Source organism: Oncorhynchus mykiss, chromosome 16, assembly GCF_057628025.1.
Source record: "Oncorhynchus mykiss isolate SJ-2025 chromosome 16, ASM5762802v1, whole genome shotgun sequence".
Taxonomy (NCBI): domain Eukaryota; kingdom Metazoa; phylum Chordata; class Actinopteri; order Salmoniformes; family Salmonidae; genus Oncorhynchus; species Oncorhynchus mykiss.
This window is the reverse complement of record NC_143037.1, coordinates 4,218,941-4,239,753: the sequence shown is the minus strand read 5'-3', so window position 1 is coordinate 4,239,753 and position 20,813 is coordinate 4,218,941. Positions and strand designations below refer to the sequence as shown.

The 20,813-nt window shown below is 43.5% G+C and overlaps 1 protein-coding gene across 6 annotated transcripts in view; it reads left to right on the top strand.

Moving 5' to 3' along the window:
• The window catches only part of ism1 (isthmin 1), a 54,532-nt gene that overhangs the window by 16,112 nt on the left and 17,607 nt on the right, over positions 1-20,813 (top strand). For all 6 annotated transcript variants that reach the window (XR_016487088.1, XR_016487086.1, XR_016487087.1 and 3 more), the window contains 2 exons: positions 12,121-12,345; positions 16,036-16,354. Coding sequence is in view for 3 of the 6 variants with exons in the window: in XM_090201770.1 (XP_090057896.1) it covers positions 12,121-12,345; positions 16,036-16,354 (544 nt within the window). In the remaining 3 variants the exon portion in view is untranslated. The remainder of the gene's footprint in view (positions 1-12,120; positions 12,346-16,035; positions 16,355-20,813) is intronic.

Here is a 20,813-nt window from a genome sequence, read left to right as displayed (position 1 = left end):
TGTAGGAGACTGTTTCCTGTTTCTCCAGATATCTGTAGGAGACTGTTTCCTGTTTCTCCAGATATCAGTAGGAGACTGTTTCCTGTTTCTCCAGATATCAGTAGGAGACTGTTTCCTGTTTCTCCAGATATCTGTAGGAGACTGTTTCCTGTTTCTCCAGATATCTGTAGGAGACTGTTTCCTGTTTCTCCAGATATCTGTGGGAGACTGTTTCCTGATTCTACAGATATCTGTAGGAGACTGTTTCCTGTTTCTCCAGATATCTGTAGGATGAAATGAGTGTGCCTGTCCAGAAGAGCCCTTCTTTACTCTTTCAGGAGTTCAATTACAAACAGGGACTTCTGAGGGCCAGGAAGAGAAGGTTATCACAGGGCCATCTGATCTTAGACCACCCTGAAACCACCACAGAGGTTCCTGTGATGTTCATATGGAGGGGTGGACAGTGGCTGGGGGCCAGGGCTCTGTGTGTGTGTGTATCCTGTCGTGCTGAAATGAGCCCTTACCATATCCTGTTTAGCTCCCAGCCAATCCTGGTCTTAAAGGCCCTTTGTGGTGGCAGTCGTGCGTCGTTCTTCTCATATTCTAAATGTTTCAATAGCCGCACTTCCATCTTTTGCATTTTTAACGACTTTGTTTGTACGATTTCTGGTGATCAAATTGATGACATTCTGTGTTTTGATTGAGATAGAGGAGCTTTGGTTAGAGTTCATGTCCTTCCTTTGATTATAGGGAAGGTCTGGGGTCCCCCCCCCCCCCCACACTTGTCTTGTCTGAAAGCTCTTTATCAAACTGCAAGGAGAAATATCACCCATGTAATAATGTGTAGCACAACAAGAAATACACAGAGATCCTCCTGTATGGGTAAGGTTGTCCAGTATGTCTAGTGTCACTGTGAGGAGCAGAGTGTGATGCCCTTCTCTCGTTCTATGCCTGGGGATGTACCCGCATGTAGTTCACATTTATAATGCATCCAGAGTTCTGAGCAACTTCCTTTAGGGCCCCTACAGAGCCCATATTGTCCCAGAGTTCTGAGCAACTTCCTTTAGGGCCCCTACTGAGCCCATATTGTCCCAGAGTTCTGAGCAACTTCCTTTAGGGCCCCTACAGAGCCCATATTGTCCCAGAGTTCTGAGCAACTTCCTTTAGGGCCCCTACTGAGCCCATATTGTCCCAGAGTTCTGAGCAACTTCCTTTAGGGCCCCTACTGAGCCCATATTGTCCCAGAGTTCTGAGCAACTTCCTTTAGGGCCCCTACAGAGCCCATATTGTCCCAGAGTTCTGAGCAACTTCCTTTAGGGCCCCTACTGAGCCCATATTGTCCCAGAGTTCTGAGCAACTTCCTTTAGGGCCCCTACTGAGCCCATATTGTCCCAGAGTTCTGAGCAACTTCCTTTAGGGCCCCTACAGAGCCCATATTGTCCCAGAGTTCTGAGCAACTTCCTTTAGGGCCCCTACAGAGCCCATATTGTCCCAGAGTTCTGAGCAGCTTCCTTTAGGGCCCCTACAGAGCCCATTTTGTCCCAGAGTTCTGAGCAACTTCCTTTAGGGCCCCTACAGAGCCCATTTTGTCCCAGAGTTCTGAGCAACTTCCTTGCGTGCATGTGTTTCTGTCAGACAGAGGACTGAGGAGTGGTTTTCTGTCCACCCAAAAGAGGCAAAATTGTGACAATGTCTGTTGTGGTACCAGGATATAGATTTGTGTCTGATGTGGTACCAGGATATAGAGTTATGTCTGGTGTGGTACCAGGATATAGAGTTATGTCTGGTGTGGTACCAGGATATAGAGTTATGTCTGGTGTGGTACCAGGATATAGAGTTATGTCTGGTGTGGTACCAGGATATAGAGTTGTGTCTGGTGTGGTACCAGGATATAGAGTTATGTCTGGTGTGGTACCAGGATATAGAGTCATGTCTGGTGTGGTACCAGGATATAGAGTTATGTCTGGTGTGGTACCAGGATATAGAGTTGTGTCTGGTGTGGTACCAGGATATAGAGTTGTGTCTGGTGTGGTACCAGGATATAGAGTTATGTCTGGTGTGGTACCAGGATATAGAGTCATGTCTGGTGTGGTACCAGGATATAGAGTTATGTCTGGTGTGGTACCAGGATATAGAGTTGTGTCTGGTGTGGTACCAGGATATAGAGTTATGTCTGGTGTGGTACCAGGATATAGAGTCATGTCTGGTGTATGTTAAAGGTCTGTTGTGGTTTGGAACAGGAAAACCCTGACGTGAGACCAGGTCTATTTGTGCTGTCTTGCCAGCTCCTGGGGTCATTTTCATACCAATTAAGATGGTCATAGAAGTTGGGCCATGAACAGACCTGGGACACGGCTAGTGTCAAACTGGGTCAGCTGGTTTGGACCGGGTCAGCTGGTTTGGACTGGGACAGCTGGTTTGGACTGGGTCAGCTGGTTTGGACCGGGACAGCTGGTTTAGACTGGTTGAACCCTCTGTCATGTCCATGTAAACCATGTTTCCCTGTCATCCTGAAATATCAATCTAATGAAGCTAAGTGTTTCTTTATGGGGGTCAGGTCAGCTAGGTCTCTATGGGGGGCAGCTGTCCAGGAAGAGACTGACCCTCCCCATCCCTCAAACGGGCACAGAAATAACAGGAGACCTGAGCCATAAGACATGGTTCTCTTTCTGTTGGTTTAAGGAAGGTCAAATTGACTGCCTATGTTGTCTTTCACCCTGACACAGTGGTTGTCCTTATCTCCTCAATTTCACTCCATTTGCACACACTGTATATAGATTTTTCTATTGTGTTATTGACTGTACGTTTGTTTATTCCATGTCTGTGTCGCGCTGCTTTGCTTTATCTTGGCCAGGTCGCAGTTGTTCTCAACTGGCCTACCTGGTTAAATAAAGGTGTTCTCAACTAGCCTACCTGGTTAAATAAAGGTGTTCTCAACTAGCCTACCTGGTTAAATAAAGGTGTTCTCAACTAGCCTACCTGGTTAAATAAAGGTGTTCTCAACTAGCCTACCTGGTTAAATAAAGGTGTTCTCAACTAGCCTACCTGGTTAAATAAAGGTGTTCTCAACTAGCCTACCTGGTTAAATAAAGGTGTTCTCAACTAGCCTACCTGGTTAAATAAAGGTGTTCTCAACTAGCCTACCTGGTTAAATAAAGGTGTTCTCAACTAGCCTACCTGGTTAAATAAAGGTGTTCTCTACTAGCCTACCTGGTTAAATAAAGGTGTTCTCAACTGGCCTACCTGGTTAAATAAAGGTGTTCTCAACTGGCCTACCTGGTTAAATAAAGGTGTTCTCAACTAGCCTACCTGGTTAAATAAAGGTGTTCTCAACTAGCCTACCTGGTTAAATAAAGGTGTTCTCAACTAGCCTACCTGGTTAAATAAAGGTGTTCTCAACTAGCCTACCTGGTTAAATAAAGGTGTTCTCAACTAGCCTACCTGGTTAAATAAAGGTGTTCTCAACTAGCCTACCTGGTTAAATAAAGGTGTTCTCAACTAGCCTACCTGGTTAAATAAAGGTGTTCTCAACTAGCCTACCTGGTTAAATAAAGGTGTTCTCAACTAGCCTACCTGGTTAAATAAAGGTGTTCTCAACTAGTCTACCTGGTTAAATAAAGGTGTTCTCAACTAGCCTACCTGGTTAAATAAAGGTGTTCTCAACTAGCCCACCTGGTTAAATAAAGGTGTTCTCAACTAGCCCACCTGGTTAAATAAAGGTGTTCTCAACTAGCCTACCTGGTTAAATAAAGGTGTTCTCATCTAGCCTACCTGGTTAAATAAAGGTGTTCTCAACTAGCCTACCTGGTTAAATAAAGGTGTTCTCAACTAGCCTACCTGGTTAAATAAAGGTGTTCTCAACTAGCCTACCTGGTTAAATAAAGGTGTTCTCAACTAGCCCACCTGGTTAAATAAAGGTGTTCTCAACTGGCCTACCTGGTTAAATAAAGGTGTTCTCAACTAGCCCACCTGGTTAAATAAAGGTGTTCTCAACTAGCCTACCTGGTTAAATAAAGGTGTTCTCAACTAGCCTACCTGGTTAAATAAAGGTGTTCTCAACTAGCCCACCTGGTTAAATAAAGGTGTTCTCAACTAGCCTACCTGGTTAAATAAAGGTGTTCTCAACTAGCCTACCTGGTTAAATAAAGGTGTTCTCAACTAGCCTACCTGGTTAAATAAAGCTGTTCTCAACTAGCCTACCTGGTTAAATAAAGCTGTTCTCAACTAGCCTACCTGGTTAAATAAAGGTGTTCTCAACTAGCCTACCTGGTTAAATAAAGGTGTTCTCAACTAGCCTACCTGGTTAAATAAAGGTGTTCTCAACTAGCCTGCCTGGTTAAATAAAGGTGTTCTCAACTAGCCTACCTGGTTAAATAAAGGTGTTCTCAACTAGCCTACCTGGTTAAATAAAGGTGTTCTCAACTAGCCTACCTGGTTAAATAAAGGTGTTCTCAACTAGCCTACCTGGTTAAATAAAGGTGTTCTCAACTAGCCTACCTGGTTAAATAAAGGTGTTCTCAACTAGCCTACCTGGTTAAACAAAGGTGTTCTCAACTAGCCTACCTGGTTAAATAAAGGTGTTCTCTACTAGCCTACCTGGTTAAATAAAGGTGTTCTCAACTAGCCTACCTGGTTAAATAAAGGTGTTCTCAACTAGCCTACCTGGTTAAATAAAGGTGTTCTCAACTAGCCTACCTGGTTAAATAAAGGTGTTCTCAACTAGCCTACCTGGTTAAATAAAGGTGTTCTCAACTAGCCTACCTGGTTAAATAAAGGTGTTCTCAACTAGCCTACCTGGTTAAATAAAGGTGTTCTCAACTAGCCTACCTGGTTAAATAAAGGTGTTCTCAACTAGCCTACCTGGTTAAATAAAGGTGTTCTCAACTAGCCTACCTGGTTAAATAAAGGTGTTCTCTACTAGCCTACCTGGTTAAATAAAGGTGTTCTCAACTGGCCTACCTGGTTAAATAAAGGTGTTCTCAACTGGCCTACCTGGTTAAATAAAGGTGTTCTCAACTAGCCTACCTGGTTAAATAAAGGTGTTCTCAACTAGCCTACCTGGTTAAATAAAGGTGTTCTCAACTAGCCTACCTGGTTAAATAAAGGTGTTCTCAACTAGCCTACCTGGTTAAATAAAGGTGTTCTCAACTAGCCTACCTGGTTAAATAAAGGTGTTCTCAACTAGTCTACCTGGTTAAATAAAGGTGTTCTCAACTAGCCTACCTGGTTAAATAAAGGTGTTCTCAACTAGCCCACCTGGTTAAATAAAGGTGTTCTCAACTAGCCCACCTGGTTAAATAAAGGTGTTCTCAACTAGCCTACCTGGTTAAATAAAGGTGTTCTCATCTAGCCTACCTGGTTAAATAAAGGTGTTCTCAACTAGCCTACCTGGTTAAATAAAGGTGTTCTCAACTAGCCTACCTGGTTAAATAAAGGTGTTCTCAACTAGCCTACCTGGTTAAATAAAGGTGTTCTCAACTAGCCTACCTGGTTAAATAAAGGTGTTCTCAACTAGCCTACCTGGTTAAATAAAGGTGTTCTCAACTAGCCTACCTGGTTAAATAAAGGTGTTCTCAACTAGCCTACCTGGTTAAATAAAGGTGTTCTCAACTAGCCTACCTGGTTAAATAAAGGTGTTCTCAACTAGCCTACCTGGTTAAATAAAGGTGTTCTCTACTAGCCTACCTGGTTAAATAAAGGTGTTCTCAACTGGCCTACCTGGTTAAATAAAGGTGTTCTCAACTGGCCTACCTGGTTAAATAAAGGTGTTCTCAACTAGCCTACCTGGTTAAATAAAGGTGTTCTCAACTAGCCTACCTGGTTAAATAAAGGTGTTCTCAACTAGCCTACCTGGTTAAATAAAGGTGTTCTCAACTAGCCTACCTGGTTAAATAAAGGTGTTCTCAACTAGCCTACCTGGTTAAATAAAGGTGTTCTCAACTAGCCTACCTGGTTAAATAAAGGTGTTCTCAACTAGCCTACCTGGTTAAATAAAGGTGTTCTCAACTAGCCTACCTGGTTAAATAAAGGTGTTCTCAACTAGTCTACCTGGTTAAATAAAGGTGTTCTCAACTAGCCTACCTGGTTAAATAAAGGTGTTCTCAACTAGCCCACCTGGTTAAATATAGGTGTTCTCAACTAGCCCACCTGGTTAAATAAAGGTGTTCTCAACTAGCCTACCTGGTTAAATAAAGGTGTTCTCATCTAGCCTACCTGGTTAAATAAAGGTGTTCTCAACTAGCCTACCTGGTTAAATAAAGGTGTTCTCAACTAGCCTACCTGGTTAAATAAAGGTGTTCTCAACTAGCCTACCTGGTTAAATAAAGGTGTTCTCAACTAGCCCACCTGGTTAAATAAAGGTGTTCTCAACTGGCCTACCTGGTTAAATAAAGGTGTTCTCAACTAGCCCACCTGGTTAAATAAAGGTGTTCTCAACTAGCCTACCTGGTTAAATAAAGGTGTTCTCAACTAGCCTACCTGGTTAAATAAAGGTGTTCTCAACTAGCCCACCTGGTTAAATAAAGGTGTTCTCAACTAGCCTACCTGGTTAAATAAAGGTGTTCTCAACTAGCCTACCTGGTTAAATAAAGGTGTTCTCAACTAGCCTACCTGGTTAAATAAAGCTGTTCTCAACTAGCCTACCTGGTTAAATAAAGGTGTTCTCAACTAGCCTACCTGGTTAAATAAAGGTGTTCTCAACTAGCCTACCTGGTTAAATAAAGGTGTTCTCAACTAGCCTGCCTGGTTAAATAAAGGTGTTCTCAACTAGCCTACCTGGTTAAATAAAGGTGTTCTCAACTAGCCTACCTGGTTAAATAAAGGTGTTCTCAACTAGCCTACCTGGTTAAATAAAGGTGTTCTCAACTAGCCTACCTGGTTAAATAAAGGTGTTCTCAACTAGCCTACCTGGTTAAATAAAGGTGTTCTCAACTAGCCTACCTGGTTAAACAAAGGTGTTCTCAACTAGCCTACCTGGTTAAATAAAGGTGTTCTCTACTAGCCTACCTGGTTAAATAAAGGTGTTCTCAACTAGCCTACCTGGTTCTGGTTAAATAAAGGTGTTCTCAACTAGCCTACCTGGTTAAATAAAGGTGTTCTCAACTAGCCTACCTGGTTAAACAAAGGTGTTCTCAACTAGCCTACCTGGTTAAATAAAGGTGTTTCTAACTAGCCTACCTAATAAGGTGTAGTGTTCTCAACTAGCCTACCTGGTTAAATAAAGGTGTTCTCAACTAGCCTACCTGGTTAAATAAAGGTGTTCTCAACTAGCCTACCTGGTTAAATAAAGGTGTTCTCAACTAGCCTACCTGGTTAAATAAAGGTGTTCTCACCACCTACGTTAAATAAGGTGTTCTCAACTAGCCTACCTGGTTAAATAAAGGTGTTCTCAACTAGCCTACCTGGTTAAATAAAGGTGTTCTCAACTAGCCTACCTGGTTAAAATAAATGAAGGTGTTCTCAACTAGCCTACCTGGTTAAATAAAGGTGTTCTCAACTAGCCTACCTGGTTAAATAAAGGTGTTCTCAACTAGCCTACCTGGTTAAATAAAGGTGTTCTCAACTAGCCTACCTGGTTAAATAAAGGTGTTCTCAACTAGCCTACCTGGTTAAATAAAGGTGTTCTCAACTAGCCTACCTGGTTAAATAAAGGTGTTCTCAACTAGCCTACCTGGTTAAATAAAGGTGTTCTCAACTAGCCTACCTGGTTAAATAAAGGTGTTCTCAACTAGCCTACCTGGTTAAATAAAGGTGTTCTCAACTAGCCTACCTGGTTAAATAAAGGTGTTCTCAACTAGCCCACCTGGTTAAATAAAGGTGTTCTCAACTAGCCCACCTGGTTAAATAAAGGTGTTCTCAACTAGCCCACCTGGTTAAATAAAGGTGTTCTCAACTAGCCTACCTGGTTAAATAAAGGTGTTCTCAACTAGCCTACCTGGTTAAATAAAGTGTTCTCAACTAGCCTACCTGGTTAAATAAAGGTGTTCTCAACTAGCCTACCTGGTTAAATAAAGGTGTTCTCAACTAGCCTACCTGGTTAAATAAAGGTGTTCTCAACTTGCCTACCTGGTTAAATAAAGGTGTTCTCAACTAGCCTACCTGGTTAAATAAAGGTGTTCCATCTACACCTGGTTAAATAAAGGTGTTCTCAACTAGCCTACCTGGTTAAATAAAGGTGTTCTCAACTAGCCTACCTGGTTAAATAAAGGTGTTCTCAACTAGCCCACCTGGTTAAATAAAGGTGTTCTCAACTAGCCTACCTGGTTAAATAAAGGTGTTCTCAACTAGCCTACCTGGTTAAATAAAGGTGTTCTCAACTAGCCTACCTGGTTAAATAAAGCTGTTCTCAACTAGCCTACCTGGTTAAATAAAGCTGTTCTCAACTAGCCTACCTGGTTAAATAAAGGTGTTCTCAACTAGCCTACCTGGTTAAATAAAGGTGTTCTCAACTAGCCTACCTGGGTTAAATAAAGGTGTTCTCAACTAGCCTGCCTGGTTAAATAAAGGTGTTCTCAACTAGCCTACCTGGTTAAATAAAGGTGTTCTCAACTAGCCTACCTGGTTAAATAAAGGTGTTCTCAAATAGCCTACCTGGTTAAATAAAGGTGTTCTCAACTAGCCTACCTGGTTAAATAAAGGTGTTCTCAACTAGCCTACCTGGTTAAATAAAGGTGTTCTCAACTAGCCTACCTGGTTAAACAAAGGTGTTCTCAACTAGCCTACCTGGTTAAATAAAGGTGTTCTCTACTAGCCTACCTGGTTAAATAAAGGTGTTCTCAACTAGCCTACCTGGTTAAATAAAGGTGTTCTCAACTAGCCTACCTGGTTAAATAAAGGTGGACAACAACAAAAAATAGTTCCCGTACACTTGCAGTTGACTGACTTCAGGTAATTGACGTAGTTGAGTGAACTGAACTTTGTCCAGATGACTTGCAGTTGACTGACTCAGGTAATTGACGTAGTTGAGTGAACTGAACTTTGTCCAGATGACTTGCAGTTGACTGACTTCAGGTAATTGACGTAGTTGAGTGAACTGAACTTTGTCCAGAGACTTTGCAGTTGACTGACTTCAGGTAATTGACGTAGTTGAGTGAACTGAACTTTGTCCAGATGACTTGCAGTTGACTGACTTCAGGTAATTGACGTAGTTGAGTGAACTGAACTTTGTCCAGATGACTTGCAGTTGTCTGACTTCAGGTAATTGGCGTAGTTGAGTGAACTGAACTTTGTCCAGATGACTTGCAGTTGACTGACTTCAGGTAATTGACGTAGTTGAGTGAACTGAACTTTGTCCAGATGACTTGCAGTTGACTGACTTCAGGTAATTGACGTAGTTGAGTGAACTGAACTTTGTCCAGATGACTTGCAGTTGACTGACTTCAGGTAATTGACGTAGTTGAGTGAACTGAACTTTGTCCAGATGACTTGCAGTTGACTGACTTCAGGTAATTGACGTAGTTGAGTGAACTGAACTTTGTCCAGATGACTTGCAGTTGACTGACTTCAGGTAATTGACGTAGTTGAGTGAACTGAACTTTGTCCAGATGACTTGCAGTTGTCTGACTTCAGGTAATTGACGTAGTTGAGTGAACTGAACTTTGTCCAGATGACTTGCAGTTGACTGACTTCAGGTAATTGACGTAGTTGAGTGAACTGAACTTTGTCCAGATGACTTGCAGTTGACTGACTTCAGGTAATTGACGTAGTTGAGTGAACTGAACTTTGTCCAGATGACTTGCAGTTGACTGACTTCAGGTAATTGACGTAGTTGAGTGAACTGAACTTTGTCCAGATGACTTGCAGTTGACTGACTTCAGGTAATTGACGTAGTTGAGTGAACTGAACTTTGTCCAGATGACTTGCAGTTGACTGACTTCAGGTAATTGACGTAGTTGAGTGAACTGAACTTTGTCCAGATGACTTGCAGTTGACTGACTTCAGGTAATTGACGTAGTTGAGTGAACTGAACTTTGTCCAGATGACTTGCAGTTGACTGACTTCAGGTAATTGACGTAGTTGAGTGAACTGAACTTTGTCCAGATGACTTGAAGTTGTCTGACTTCAGGTAATTGACGTAGTTGAGTGAACTGAACTTTGTCCAGATGACTTGCAGTTGACTGACTTCAGGTAATTGACGTAGTTGAGTGAACTGAACTTTGTCCAGATGACTTGCAGTTGACTGACTTCAGGTAATTGACGTAGTTGAGTGAACTGAACTTTGTCCAGATGACTTGCAGTTGACTGACTTCAGGTAATTGACGTAGTTGAGTGAACTGAACTTTGTCCAGATGACTTGCAGTTAGTTGACTGACTTCAGGTAATTGACGTAGTTGAGTGAACTGAACTTTGTCCAGATGACTTGCAGTTGTCTGACTTCAGGTAATTGACGTAGTTGAGTGAACTGAACTTTGTCCAGATGACTTGCAGTTGACTGACTTCAGGTAATTGACGTAGTTGAGTGAACTGAACTTTGTCCAGATGACTTGCAGTTGTCTGACTTCAGGTAATTGACGTAGTTGAGTGAACTGAACTTTGTCCAGATGACTTGCAGTTGTCTGACTTCAGGTAATTGACGTAGTTGAGTGAACTGAACTTTGTCCAGATGACTTGCAGTTGACTGACTTCAGGTAATTGACGTAGTTGAGTGAACTGAACTTTGTCCAGATGACTTGCAGTTGACTGACTTCAGGTAATTGACGTAGTTGAGTTGAACTGAACTTTGTCCAGATGACTTGCAGTTGACTGACTTGTGGGTTCTTTCTTTGATCATTTTTCAGATAGTTTATGGTAGATTGGATCCTCTGTTTGGGGGTCATGAAGGAATTTACATTGTTATGATCAAGTAATCTAAAGGAATATCTCTCTCTCTCTCTCTCTCTCTCTCTCTCTCTCTCTCTCTCTCTCTCTCTCTCTCTCTCTCTCTCTCCCTCTCACTCACTCACTCACTCTCTCTCTCTCTCTCTCTCTCTCTCTCTCTTCTCTCTCTCTCTCTCTCTCTCTCCCTCCTCCACTCACTCTCTCTCTCTCTCTCTCTCTCTCTCTCTCTCTCTCCTCTCTCTCTCCTCTCTCTCTCCGCTCCCCTCTCTCACTCACTCCTCTCTCTCTCTCCTCTCTCTCTCTCTCTCTCCTCTCTCTCTCTCTCCCTCCCCTCTCTCCCCCCTCTCTCTCACACACTCACTCACTCACCCACACTCACTCACTCCTCTCTCTCCTCTCTCTCTCTCTCTCCCTCTCGTTCTCTCTCTCCCCCTCTCTCTCTCCCCCCCTCTCTCTCCCCCTCACTCTCTCTCTCTCTCTCTCTCTCTCTCTCTCTCTCTCTCTCTCGCTCCCCCTCCTCTCCCCCCTCTCTCACTCACTCACTCACTCTCTCACTCACTCACTCACTACTCTCTTGCTCCTCTCTCTCTCTCTCTCCCCCTCTCGTTCTCTCTCTCTCCCCCTCTCTCTCTCCCCCCTCTCTCTCCCCCCTCACTCACTCTCTCTCTCTCTCTCTCTCTCTCTCTCTCTCTCTCTCTCTCTCTCTCTCTCTCTCTCTCTCTCTCTCTCGCTCCCCCTCTCTCTCACTCACTCACTCACTCTCTCTCTCTCTCTCTCTCTCTCTCTCTCTCTCTCTCTCTCGCTCCCCCTCTCTCCCCCCTCTCTCTCACTCACTCACTCACTCACTCACTCACTCACTCACTCTCTTGCTCCTCTCTCTCTCTCTCTCCCCCTCTCTTCTCTCTCTCTCCCCCTCTCTCTCTCCCCCCTCTCTCTCCCCCCTCACTCACTCTCTCTCTCTCTCTCTCTCTCTCTCTCTCTCTCGCTCCCCCTCTCTCTCCCCCCTCTCTCTCACTCACTCACTCACTCACTCACTCACTCACTCACTCACTCACTCACTCACTCACTCACTCACTCTCTTGCTCCTCTCTCTCTCTCTCTCGCTCCCCCTCTCTCTCCCCCCTCTCTCTCACTCACTCACTCACTCACTCACTCACTCACTCTCTTGCTCCTCTCTCTCTCTCTCTCCCCCTCTCGTTCTCTCTCTCTCCCCCTCTCTCTCTCCCCCCCTCTCTCTCCCCCCTCACTCACTCTCTCTCTCGCTCTCTCTCTCTCTCTCTCTCTCTCTCTCGCTTCCCCCCCTCTCTCTCCCTCCCCGTCTTCTAGAATAATGTCAGAGAAGAGAGCAGTTCATCAGCCCACCAGGGCCCAGGGGAGCGGCGAGGACCAGAGCACCGGTCAGCCCAGAGGCCTGCTGCCCTCCCTTGGGCCCAGAGTCAGGCTACCGGAGGCAGCCTGCAGAAAGACGGGCCGGGGGCCTTCCTCCTGGACCTCAGCAACTTCCCTGACCTCTTCAAGGCTGATATAAACAGACAGAACCCCAACATACAGGTAACACTGAGACGCAGACAGATGAATAAAGGGAGTTGGTTGGTTCTTCTATCCGTATGGGACCTAAAAATCCACAAAAGTCCTTACAAGGACAGTAAAACAAGGAATATTCTCCCTCCTCGGGACATTTCCCAGGTTCCCCGTGAGGAAAAAGTCTAATTTAATCTTAGGGATTAAAATTAGGTTACAGTTACAATTATGGATAGGGTATAGGGTATAGGGTATAGGGTATAGGGTAAGGTTAGAGGTTAGGGTATAGGGTATAGGGTTAGTGTATAGGGTATAGGGTCAGGGTATAGGGTATAGGGTTAGGGTATAGTGTATGGGGTTAGGGTATAGGGTTAGGGTATATGATTAGGGTATAAGGCATAGGGTTAGGGTATATGGTATAGGGTATAGGGTCAGGGTATAGGGTTAGGGTAAAGGATTAGGGTTTAGGGTATAGGGTATATGGTATGGGTATAGGGTTAGGGTATAGGGTTAGGGTATAGGGTCAGGGTATAGGGTATAGGGTTATGGTATAGGGTATAGGGTCAGGGTATAGGGTTAGGGTATAGGATTAGGGTTTAGGGTATATGGTATGGGTATAGGGTATAGGGTCAGGGTATAGGGTTATGGTATAGGGTTAGGGTATAGGGTATGGGTATAGGGTTAGGGTATAGGGTAAGGTTAGGGAATAGGGTTAGGGTATAGGGTTAGGTTAGAGGATAGGGTTAGGGTTAGGGTAAGGTTAGAGGTTAGGGGATAGGGAATAGGGTATAGGGTTAGGGTTAGGGTATGGGTATAGGGTTAGGGTAAGGTTAGGGTATAGGGTAAGGTTAGAGGTTAGGGTATAGGGTATGGGTATAGGGTTAGGGTATAGGGTAAGGTTAGAGGTTAGGGATTATAGTATCTTGACATTTCCCAGGTTCCCCGTGAGGAAAAAGGCTATTTTAAGCTTATGTGTTAGGTTTAGGGTTACCGGTCAGGGTTAGGTTTAGGGTTAGCGTTAGTGTTATGGTAAGGGTTAAGGTTAGTGTTATGGTAAGGGTTAAGGTTAGTGTTATGGTAAGGGTTAGGGTTAGTGTTATGGTAAGGTTTAGGGTTACCAGTCAAGGTTAGTGTTATGGTAAGGGTTAGGGTTACAGGTCAGGGTTAGTGTTATGGTTAGGGTTAGGGTTAGTGTTATGGTAAGGGTTAGGTTTAGAGAAAATAGGATTTTGAATGGAAATACATTTTAGGTCCCCACGAAGAACATTGTGTGTGTGTGTGTGTGTGTGTGTGACCACATGGCTGCCCAAGCACACTGAGCAGGAAGAGCAAACAGGAAAAGGCAGAATACACTGGTGCACATCACTACCCCCTTTCTCTGACCCCCCACCTCTCTCTCTCTGTCTCTCTCTCTCTGTCTCTCTCACTCTCTCTCTCTGTCTCTGTCTCTCTCTCTCTCTCTCTCTCTCTCTCTCTCTCTCTCTCTCTCTCTCTCTCTCTGTCTCTCTCTCTTTCTCTCTGTCTCTATCTCTGTCTCTCTCACTCTCTCTCTCTGTCTCTGTCTCTCTCTCTCTCTCTCTCTCTGTCTCTCTCTCTTTCTCTCTGTCTCTCTGTCTCTCTCTCTGTGTCTCTCTGTCTCTCTGTCTCTCTCACTCTCTCTCTCTCCCTCTGTCTTTGTCTGGGAGAAGAAGAGTCAACAATAAGACAGGGTTCAGGGTATAGGAGGAGACGAGGAGAAGAGTCAACATTAAGACAGAGGGGGTTCAGGGTATAGGAGGAGACGAGGAGAAGAGCCAACATTAAGACAGGGTTCAGGGTATAGGAGGAGACGAGGAGAAGAGTCAACAATAAGACAGAGGGGGTTCAGGGTATAGGAGGCGACGAGGAGAAGAGTCAACAATAAGACAGGGTTCAGGGTATAGGAGGAGACGAGGAGAAGAGTCAACATTAAGACAGAGGGGGTACAGGGTATAGGAGGAGACGAGGAGAAGAGTCAACAATAAGACAGGGTTCAGGGTATAGGAGGAGACGAGGAGAAGAGTCAACAATAAGACAGGGTTCGGGGTATAGGAGGAGACGAGGAGAAGAGTCAACAATAAGACAGAGGGGGTTCAGGGTAAAGGAGGAGACAAGAAGGGTATAGGAGGAGACGAGGGGAAGAGTCAATAATAAGACAGGGTTCAGGTATAGAAGGAAACGAGGAGAAGAGTCAACAATAAGACAGAGGGGGTTCAGGGTAAAGGAGGAGACAAGAAGGGTATAGGAGGAGACGAGGAGAAGAGTCAACAATAAGACAGGGTTCAGGTATAGAAGGAAACGAGGAGAAGAGTCAACAATAAGACAGAGGGGGTACAGGGTATAGGAGGAGACGAGGAGAAGAGTCAACAATAAGACAGAGGGGGTTCAGGGTAAAGGAGGAGACGAGGAGAAGAGTCAACAATAAGACAGAGGGGGTTCAGGGTAAAGGAGGAGACGAGAAGGGTATAGGAGGAGACGAGGAGAAGAGTCAACATTAAGACAGAATGGGTTCAGGGTATAGGAGGAGACGAGGAGAAGAGTCAACAATAAGACAGGGTTCAGGGTATAGGAGGAGACGAGGAGAAGAGTCAACAATAAGACAGAGGGGGTTCAGGGTATAGGAGGAGACGAGGAGAAGAGTCAACAATAAGACAGGGTTCAGGGTATAGGAGGAGACGAGGAGAAGAGCCAACATTAAGACAGGGTTCACGGTATAGGAGGAGACGAGGAGAAGAGTCAACATTAAGACAGAGGGGGTTCAGGGTATAGGAGGAGACGAGGAGAAGAGTCAACAATAAGACAGAGTTCAGGGTATAGGAGGAGACGAGGAGAAGAGTCAACATTAAGACAGAGTACAGGGTATAGGAGGAGACGAGAAGGGTATAGGTATCTCAAGATGCAGGAAGAGAGGGAGCAGGTCTGCGGAGAAGGAGTGATTGAACCAATGAGTGAGGGGTCTGTGAGAGGAGGAGGAGAGTAAGGGGGGACCTCTTTGATCCTAAGATTCATGTTCTGGAGAAGGTTGAGCAGACCCTTCATGTCCTGGAGAAGGTTGAGCAGACCCTTCATGTCCTGGACAAGGTTGAGCAGATCCTTCATGTCCTGGAGAAGGTTGAGCAGACCCTTCATGTTCTGGAGAAGGTTGTGCAGATCCTTCATGTCCTGGAGAAGGTTGAGCAGACCCTTCATGTTCTGGAGAAGGTTGTGCATATCCTTCATGTCCTGGAGAAGGTTGAGCAGATCCTTCATGTCCTGGAGAAGGTTGAGCAGACCCTTCATGTTCTGGAGAGGTTGAGCAGACCCTTCATGTTCTGGAGAGGTTGAGCAGACCCTTTGAACTCACTGTTTAGGTGGAGAGGATTGAGGTGGGTGAGGGGGTAGTTGGGGCATTGTATTGGGGTGGAGGTTCGCCCCTCTCTTCTGGGAGGCACAGGAGTTAGGAAGGACAGAAGGGAAGGAGGGGGCGGGAATCAGGACCACATTAAATTTGACTGCTGCTACCCAGACGGGCTCTGTGGGACTGCTCAGGGGTGATCGTTAGATCAGAGCAACTGGTATTCTGTGTCAGAAATATCTAGAATGTATTATTAGAAGGAAACAATGCAGACTTTGATGAAGTACAACTCCAATACATAATGGGCAGTTGTTTCTCCAGACAGACTCTGACCTTTGACCCTGAGCCTCTCTCTCTCTCTCCTCCAGGTGACCATAGAGGTTGTGGACGGTCTAGAGGCAGCAGAGCCTGAGAAAGGCCTGAAGAAAGAGAACAAACAAGGATGGGCTGCTCCCAACTGGAGAAACTGGTGGAAAACCTCCTCCACCTCCTCCTCGGTCTCGACCCCCCGCAGGCCCGAGGAGCAGGCGCCCTACAGGGGAGAAGGAGAAGGACGAGGGGGAGGTAAAGGAGGAGTTGGTAACACAGAGGATAGTAATTTCCTAAAGCCACTTGGGGACTGGGAGAGGAGAGGAGGCACAGGAGGAGGAGGAGGAGGAGGCACCAGCAAGGCTCAGACTGAATATGGTGAGTGTTGTGTGTATGTGAGGCGGACTGACGGTTCTGGTTCTGATGGGACCTAGCTACATAGACAGTCTAGAGGTCTGGTTCTGATGTGACCTAGCTACATAGACAGTCTAGAGGTCAGGTTCTGATGTGACCTAGCTACATAGACAGTCTAGAGGTCTGGTTCTGATGGGACCTAGCTACATAGACAGTCTAGAGGTCTGGTTCTGATGGGACCTAGCTACATAGACAGTCTAGAGGTCTGGTTCTGATGGGACCTAGCTACATAGACAGTGTAGAGGTCTGGTTCTGATGGTACCTAGCTACATAGACAGTCTATAGGTCTGGTTCTGATGTGACCAAGCTACATAGACAGTCTAGAGGTCTGGTTCTGATGGGACCTAGCTACATATACAGTCTAGAGGTCTGGTTCTGATGGGACCTAGCTACATAGACAGTCTAGAGGTCTGGTTCTGATGGGACCTAGCTACATAGACAGTCTATAGGTCTGGTTCTGATGGGACCTAGCTACATAGACAGATAGCTGGCACCATAATAATTACAGTGTAGTTAGCAGATAGCTGACACCATAATAACTACAGTATAGTTAGCAGTTAGCTAGCACCATAATAACTACAGTGTAGTTAGCAGATAGCTGACACCATAATAACTACTGTGTAGTTAGCAGATAGCTGACACCATAATAACTACAGTGTAGTTAGCAGATAGCTGACACCATAATAACTACGGTGTAGTTAGCTGGCACCATAATAACTACAGTGTAGTTAGCAGATAGCTGACACCATAATAACTACAGTGTAGTTAGCAGATAGCTGACACCATAATAACTACTGTGTAGTTAGCAGATAGCTTACACCATAATAACTACTGTGTAGTTAGCAGATAGCTGACACCATAATAACTACAGTGTAGTTAGCTGGCACCATAATAACTACAGTGTAGTTAGCAGATAGCTGACACCATAATAACTACAGTGTAGTTAGCAGATAGCTGAAACCATAGTAACTACAGTGCAGTTAGCTGACACCATAATAACTACAGTGTAGTTAGCAGATAGCTGGCACCATAATAACTACAGTGTAGTTAGCAGATAGCTGACACCATAGTAACTACAGTGTAGTTAGCTGACACCATAATAACTACAGTGTAGTTAGCAGATAGCTGACACCATAATAACTACAGTGTAGTTAGCAGATAGCTGGCACCATAATAACTACAGTGTAGTTAGCAGATAGCTGACACCATAGTAACTACAGTGTAGTTAGCTGACACCATAATAACTACAGTGTAGTTAGCAGATAGCTGACACCATAATAACTACAGTGTAGTTAGCAGATAGCTGACACCATAATAACTACAGTGTAGTTAGCAGATAGCTGACACCATAGTAACTACAGTGTAGTTAGCTGACACCATAATAACTACAGTGTAGTTAGCAGATAGCTGACACCATAATAACTACAGTGTAGTTAGCAGATAGCTGACACCATAACAACTACAGTGTAGTTAGCAGATAGCTGACACCATAATAACTACAGTGTAGTTAGCAGATAGCTGACACCATAATAACTACAGTGTAGTTAGCAGATAGCTGACACCATAACAACTACAGTGTAGTTAGCAGATAGCTGACACCATAATAACTACAGTGTAGTTAGCAGATAGCTGACACCATAATAACTACAGTGTAGTTAGCAGATAGCTGACACCATAATAACTACAGTGTAGTTAGCAGATAGCTGACACCATAATAACTACGGTGTAGTTAGCAGATAGCTGACACCATAACAACTACAGTGTAGTTAGCAGATAGCTGACACCATAATAACTACAGTGTAGTTAGCAGATAGCTGGCACCATAATAACTACAGTGTACTGGTTCCAGTCCTTTCAGGCCAGACTGGGCTGTGATTGAAGCTTTTAACATTCTTTAGTTCCATGAGCTGGTTTTGTCCGTGCAGCTGAACTGTGTGTGTGTGTGTGTACATGTGTGTACGTACGCACAGTTTAAACGCCCCTGGAAAATCAACCGGGTCGACACCAGGGCTGTGTCCCAGATGACACCTTGTTCCCTAGTGTTTAGAACAGACCACTTCTGTTAGCTCCTGCCACACAACAAACACTCATAACGTTCTCAACTGGCCCGCTAGGTAGATAAATCTGCTGTGGAAGAATTCGCCCTCGCGAAGCCGTAACATCCTCAACCGTGTCTCAGCCTGTCCACCGACTCCAACATAACAACAGTTACAGAGGAATGTGGGTGTTATGGAGAGACGAGAAATATTATTTATCCATCTGTTACGTTCTTGTTCAAACTGAAATCCAATGTTTAATCACAGAGGATGGACAACTATCTAGTTGTCTACTATTGGACTGTCCTGGTACAGAAAGCTGTCTCTCTACAGAAACAGGAGATAGACTAGTGTCCTGGTACATCAAGCTGTCTCTCTACAGAAACAGGAGATAGACTAGTGTCCTGGTACATCAAGCTGTCTCTCTACAGAAACAGGAGATAGACTAGTGTCCTGTCCAGGGAGTGTCCTGGTACATCAAGCTGTCTCACTACAGAAACAGGAGATAGACTAGTGTCCTGTCCAGGGGGTGTCCTGGTACATCAAGCTGTCTCACTACAGGAACAGGAGATAGACTGTGATCTCACAGCTGCCCTTACAACAACAACAAAAACACATGAAATAACTGTTTTCGCATGTTGAGTTTAAATTTCACATGTAATGTATTTACATTTGGAGTCCACATGTTAACAACACCGTTTCACATGTGTGTAAAATAACATGTTTTCACCTTTCACATGTGAATTGAAATGTGCGGTTTCAACGTTAAAAACTTTCAACGTGAGAATCGATTATGCAGTTTCACGTAAAAACATTCACATGTGGATAATCATATTTACAGTTCACATGTGGATAAATCATATTTACAGTTCACATGTGGATAATCATATTTGCAGTTCACATGTGGATAAATCATATTTGCAGTTCACATGTGGATAAATCATATTTGCAGTTCACATGTGGATAAATCATATTTGCAGTTCACATGTGGATAATCATATTTACAGTTCACATGTGGATAATCATATTTACAGTTCACATGTGGATAAATCATATTTGCAGTTCACATGTGGATAAATCATATTTACAGTTCACATGTGGATAATCATATTTACAGTTCACATGTGGATAAATCATATTTGCAGTTCACATGTGGATAATCATATTTACAGTTCACATGTGGATAATCATATTTACAGTTCACATGTGGATAAATCATATTTGCAGTTCACATGTGGATAAATCATATTTACAGTTCACATGTGGATAATCATATTTACAGTTCACATGTGGATAAATCATATTTGCAGTTCACATGTGGATAAATCATATTTGCATTTCACATGTGGATAATCATATTTACAGTTCATATGGGGATAATCATATTTGCGTTTCACATGTGGATAATCATATTTGCAGTTCACATGTGGATAAATCATATTTACAGTTCACATGTGGATAATCATATTTGCAGTTCACATGTGGATAATCATATTTACAGTTCACATGTGGATAATCATATTTACAGTTCACATGTGGATAATCATATTTGCAGTTCACATGTGGATAATCATATTTACAGTTCATATGGGGATAATCATATTTGCGTTTCACATGTGGATAATCATATTTGCAGTTCACATGTGGATAAATCATATTTACAGTTCACATGTGGATAATCATATTTGCAGTTCACATGTGGATAATCATATTTACAGTTCACATGTGGATAATCATATTTACAGTTCACATGTGGATAATCATATTTACAGTTCACATGTGGATAATCATATTTACGGTTCACATGTGGATAATCATATTTGCGGTTCGCATGTGGATAATCATATTTACAGTTCACATGTGGATAAATCATATTTACAGTTCACATGTGGATAAATCATATTTACAGTTCACATGTGGATAATCATATTTACAGTTCACATGTGGATAATCATATTTGCAGTTCACATGTGGATAATCATATTTACAGTTCACATGTGGATAATCATATTTACAGTTCACATGTAAGAAAACTCTACATGTGAAAAACATTCTCCTGAGCCCGGGCAGGAGGTTTCCAGGTATGATTATTAAACTGATCCCTTTAATGATAATTGGAAGTAAACGAGGATTTCTTGGCATTTCAGTCCAGACTTCCAGAAAAACACTAGACTGAACCAATCCCAGCCCAGACTCATTTGAATGTGTCTTATGCTAAAACGAAACTATTTGATTCAATTTTTTTTTTACACCTCATTTGTAATTATTACAGTGTGTTAACCTCCCTGGTTTGTAGTAGAGCTTTCCTGGATTATATTGTTTTTTTTGTTGCCAAATGTTTTTGTAAACACTGAAAACACTCACTCTGCCCTGTGTGTGTCAGTGAG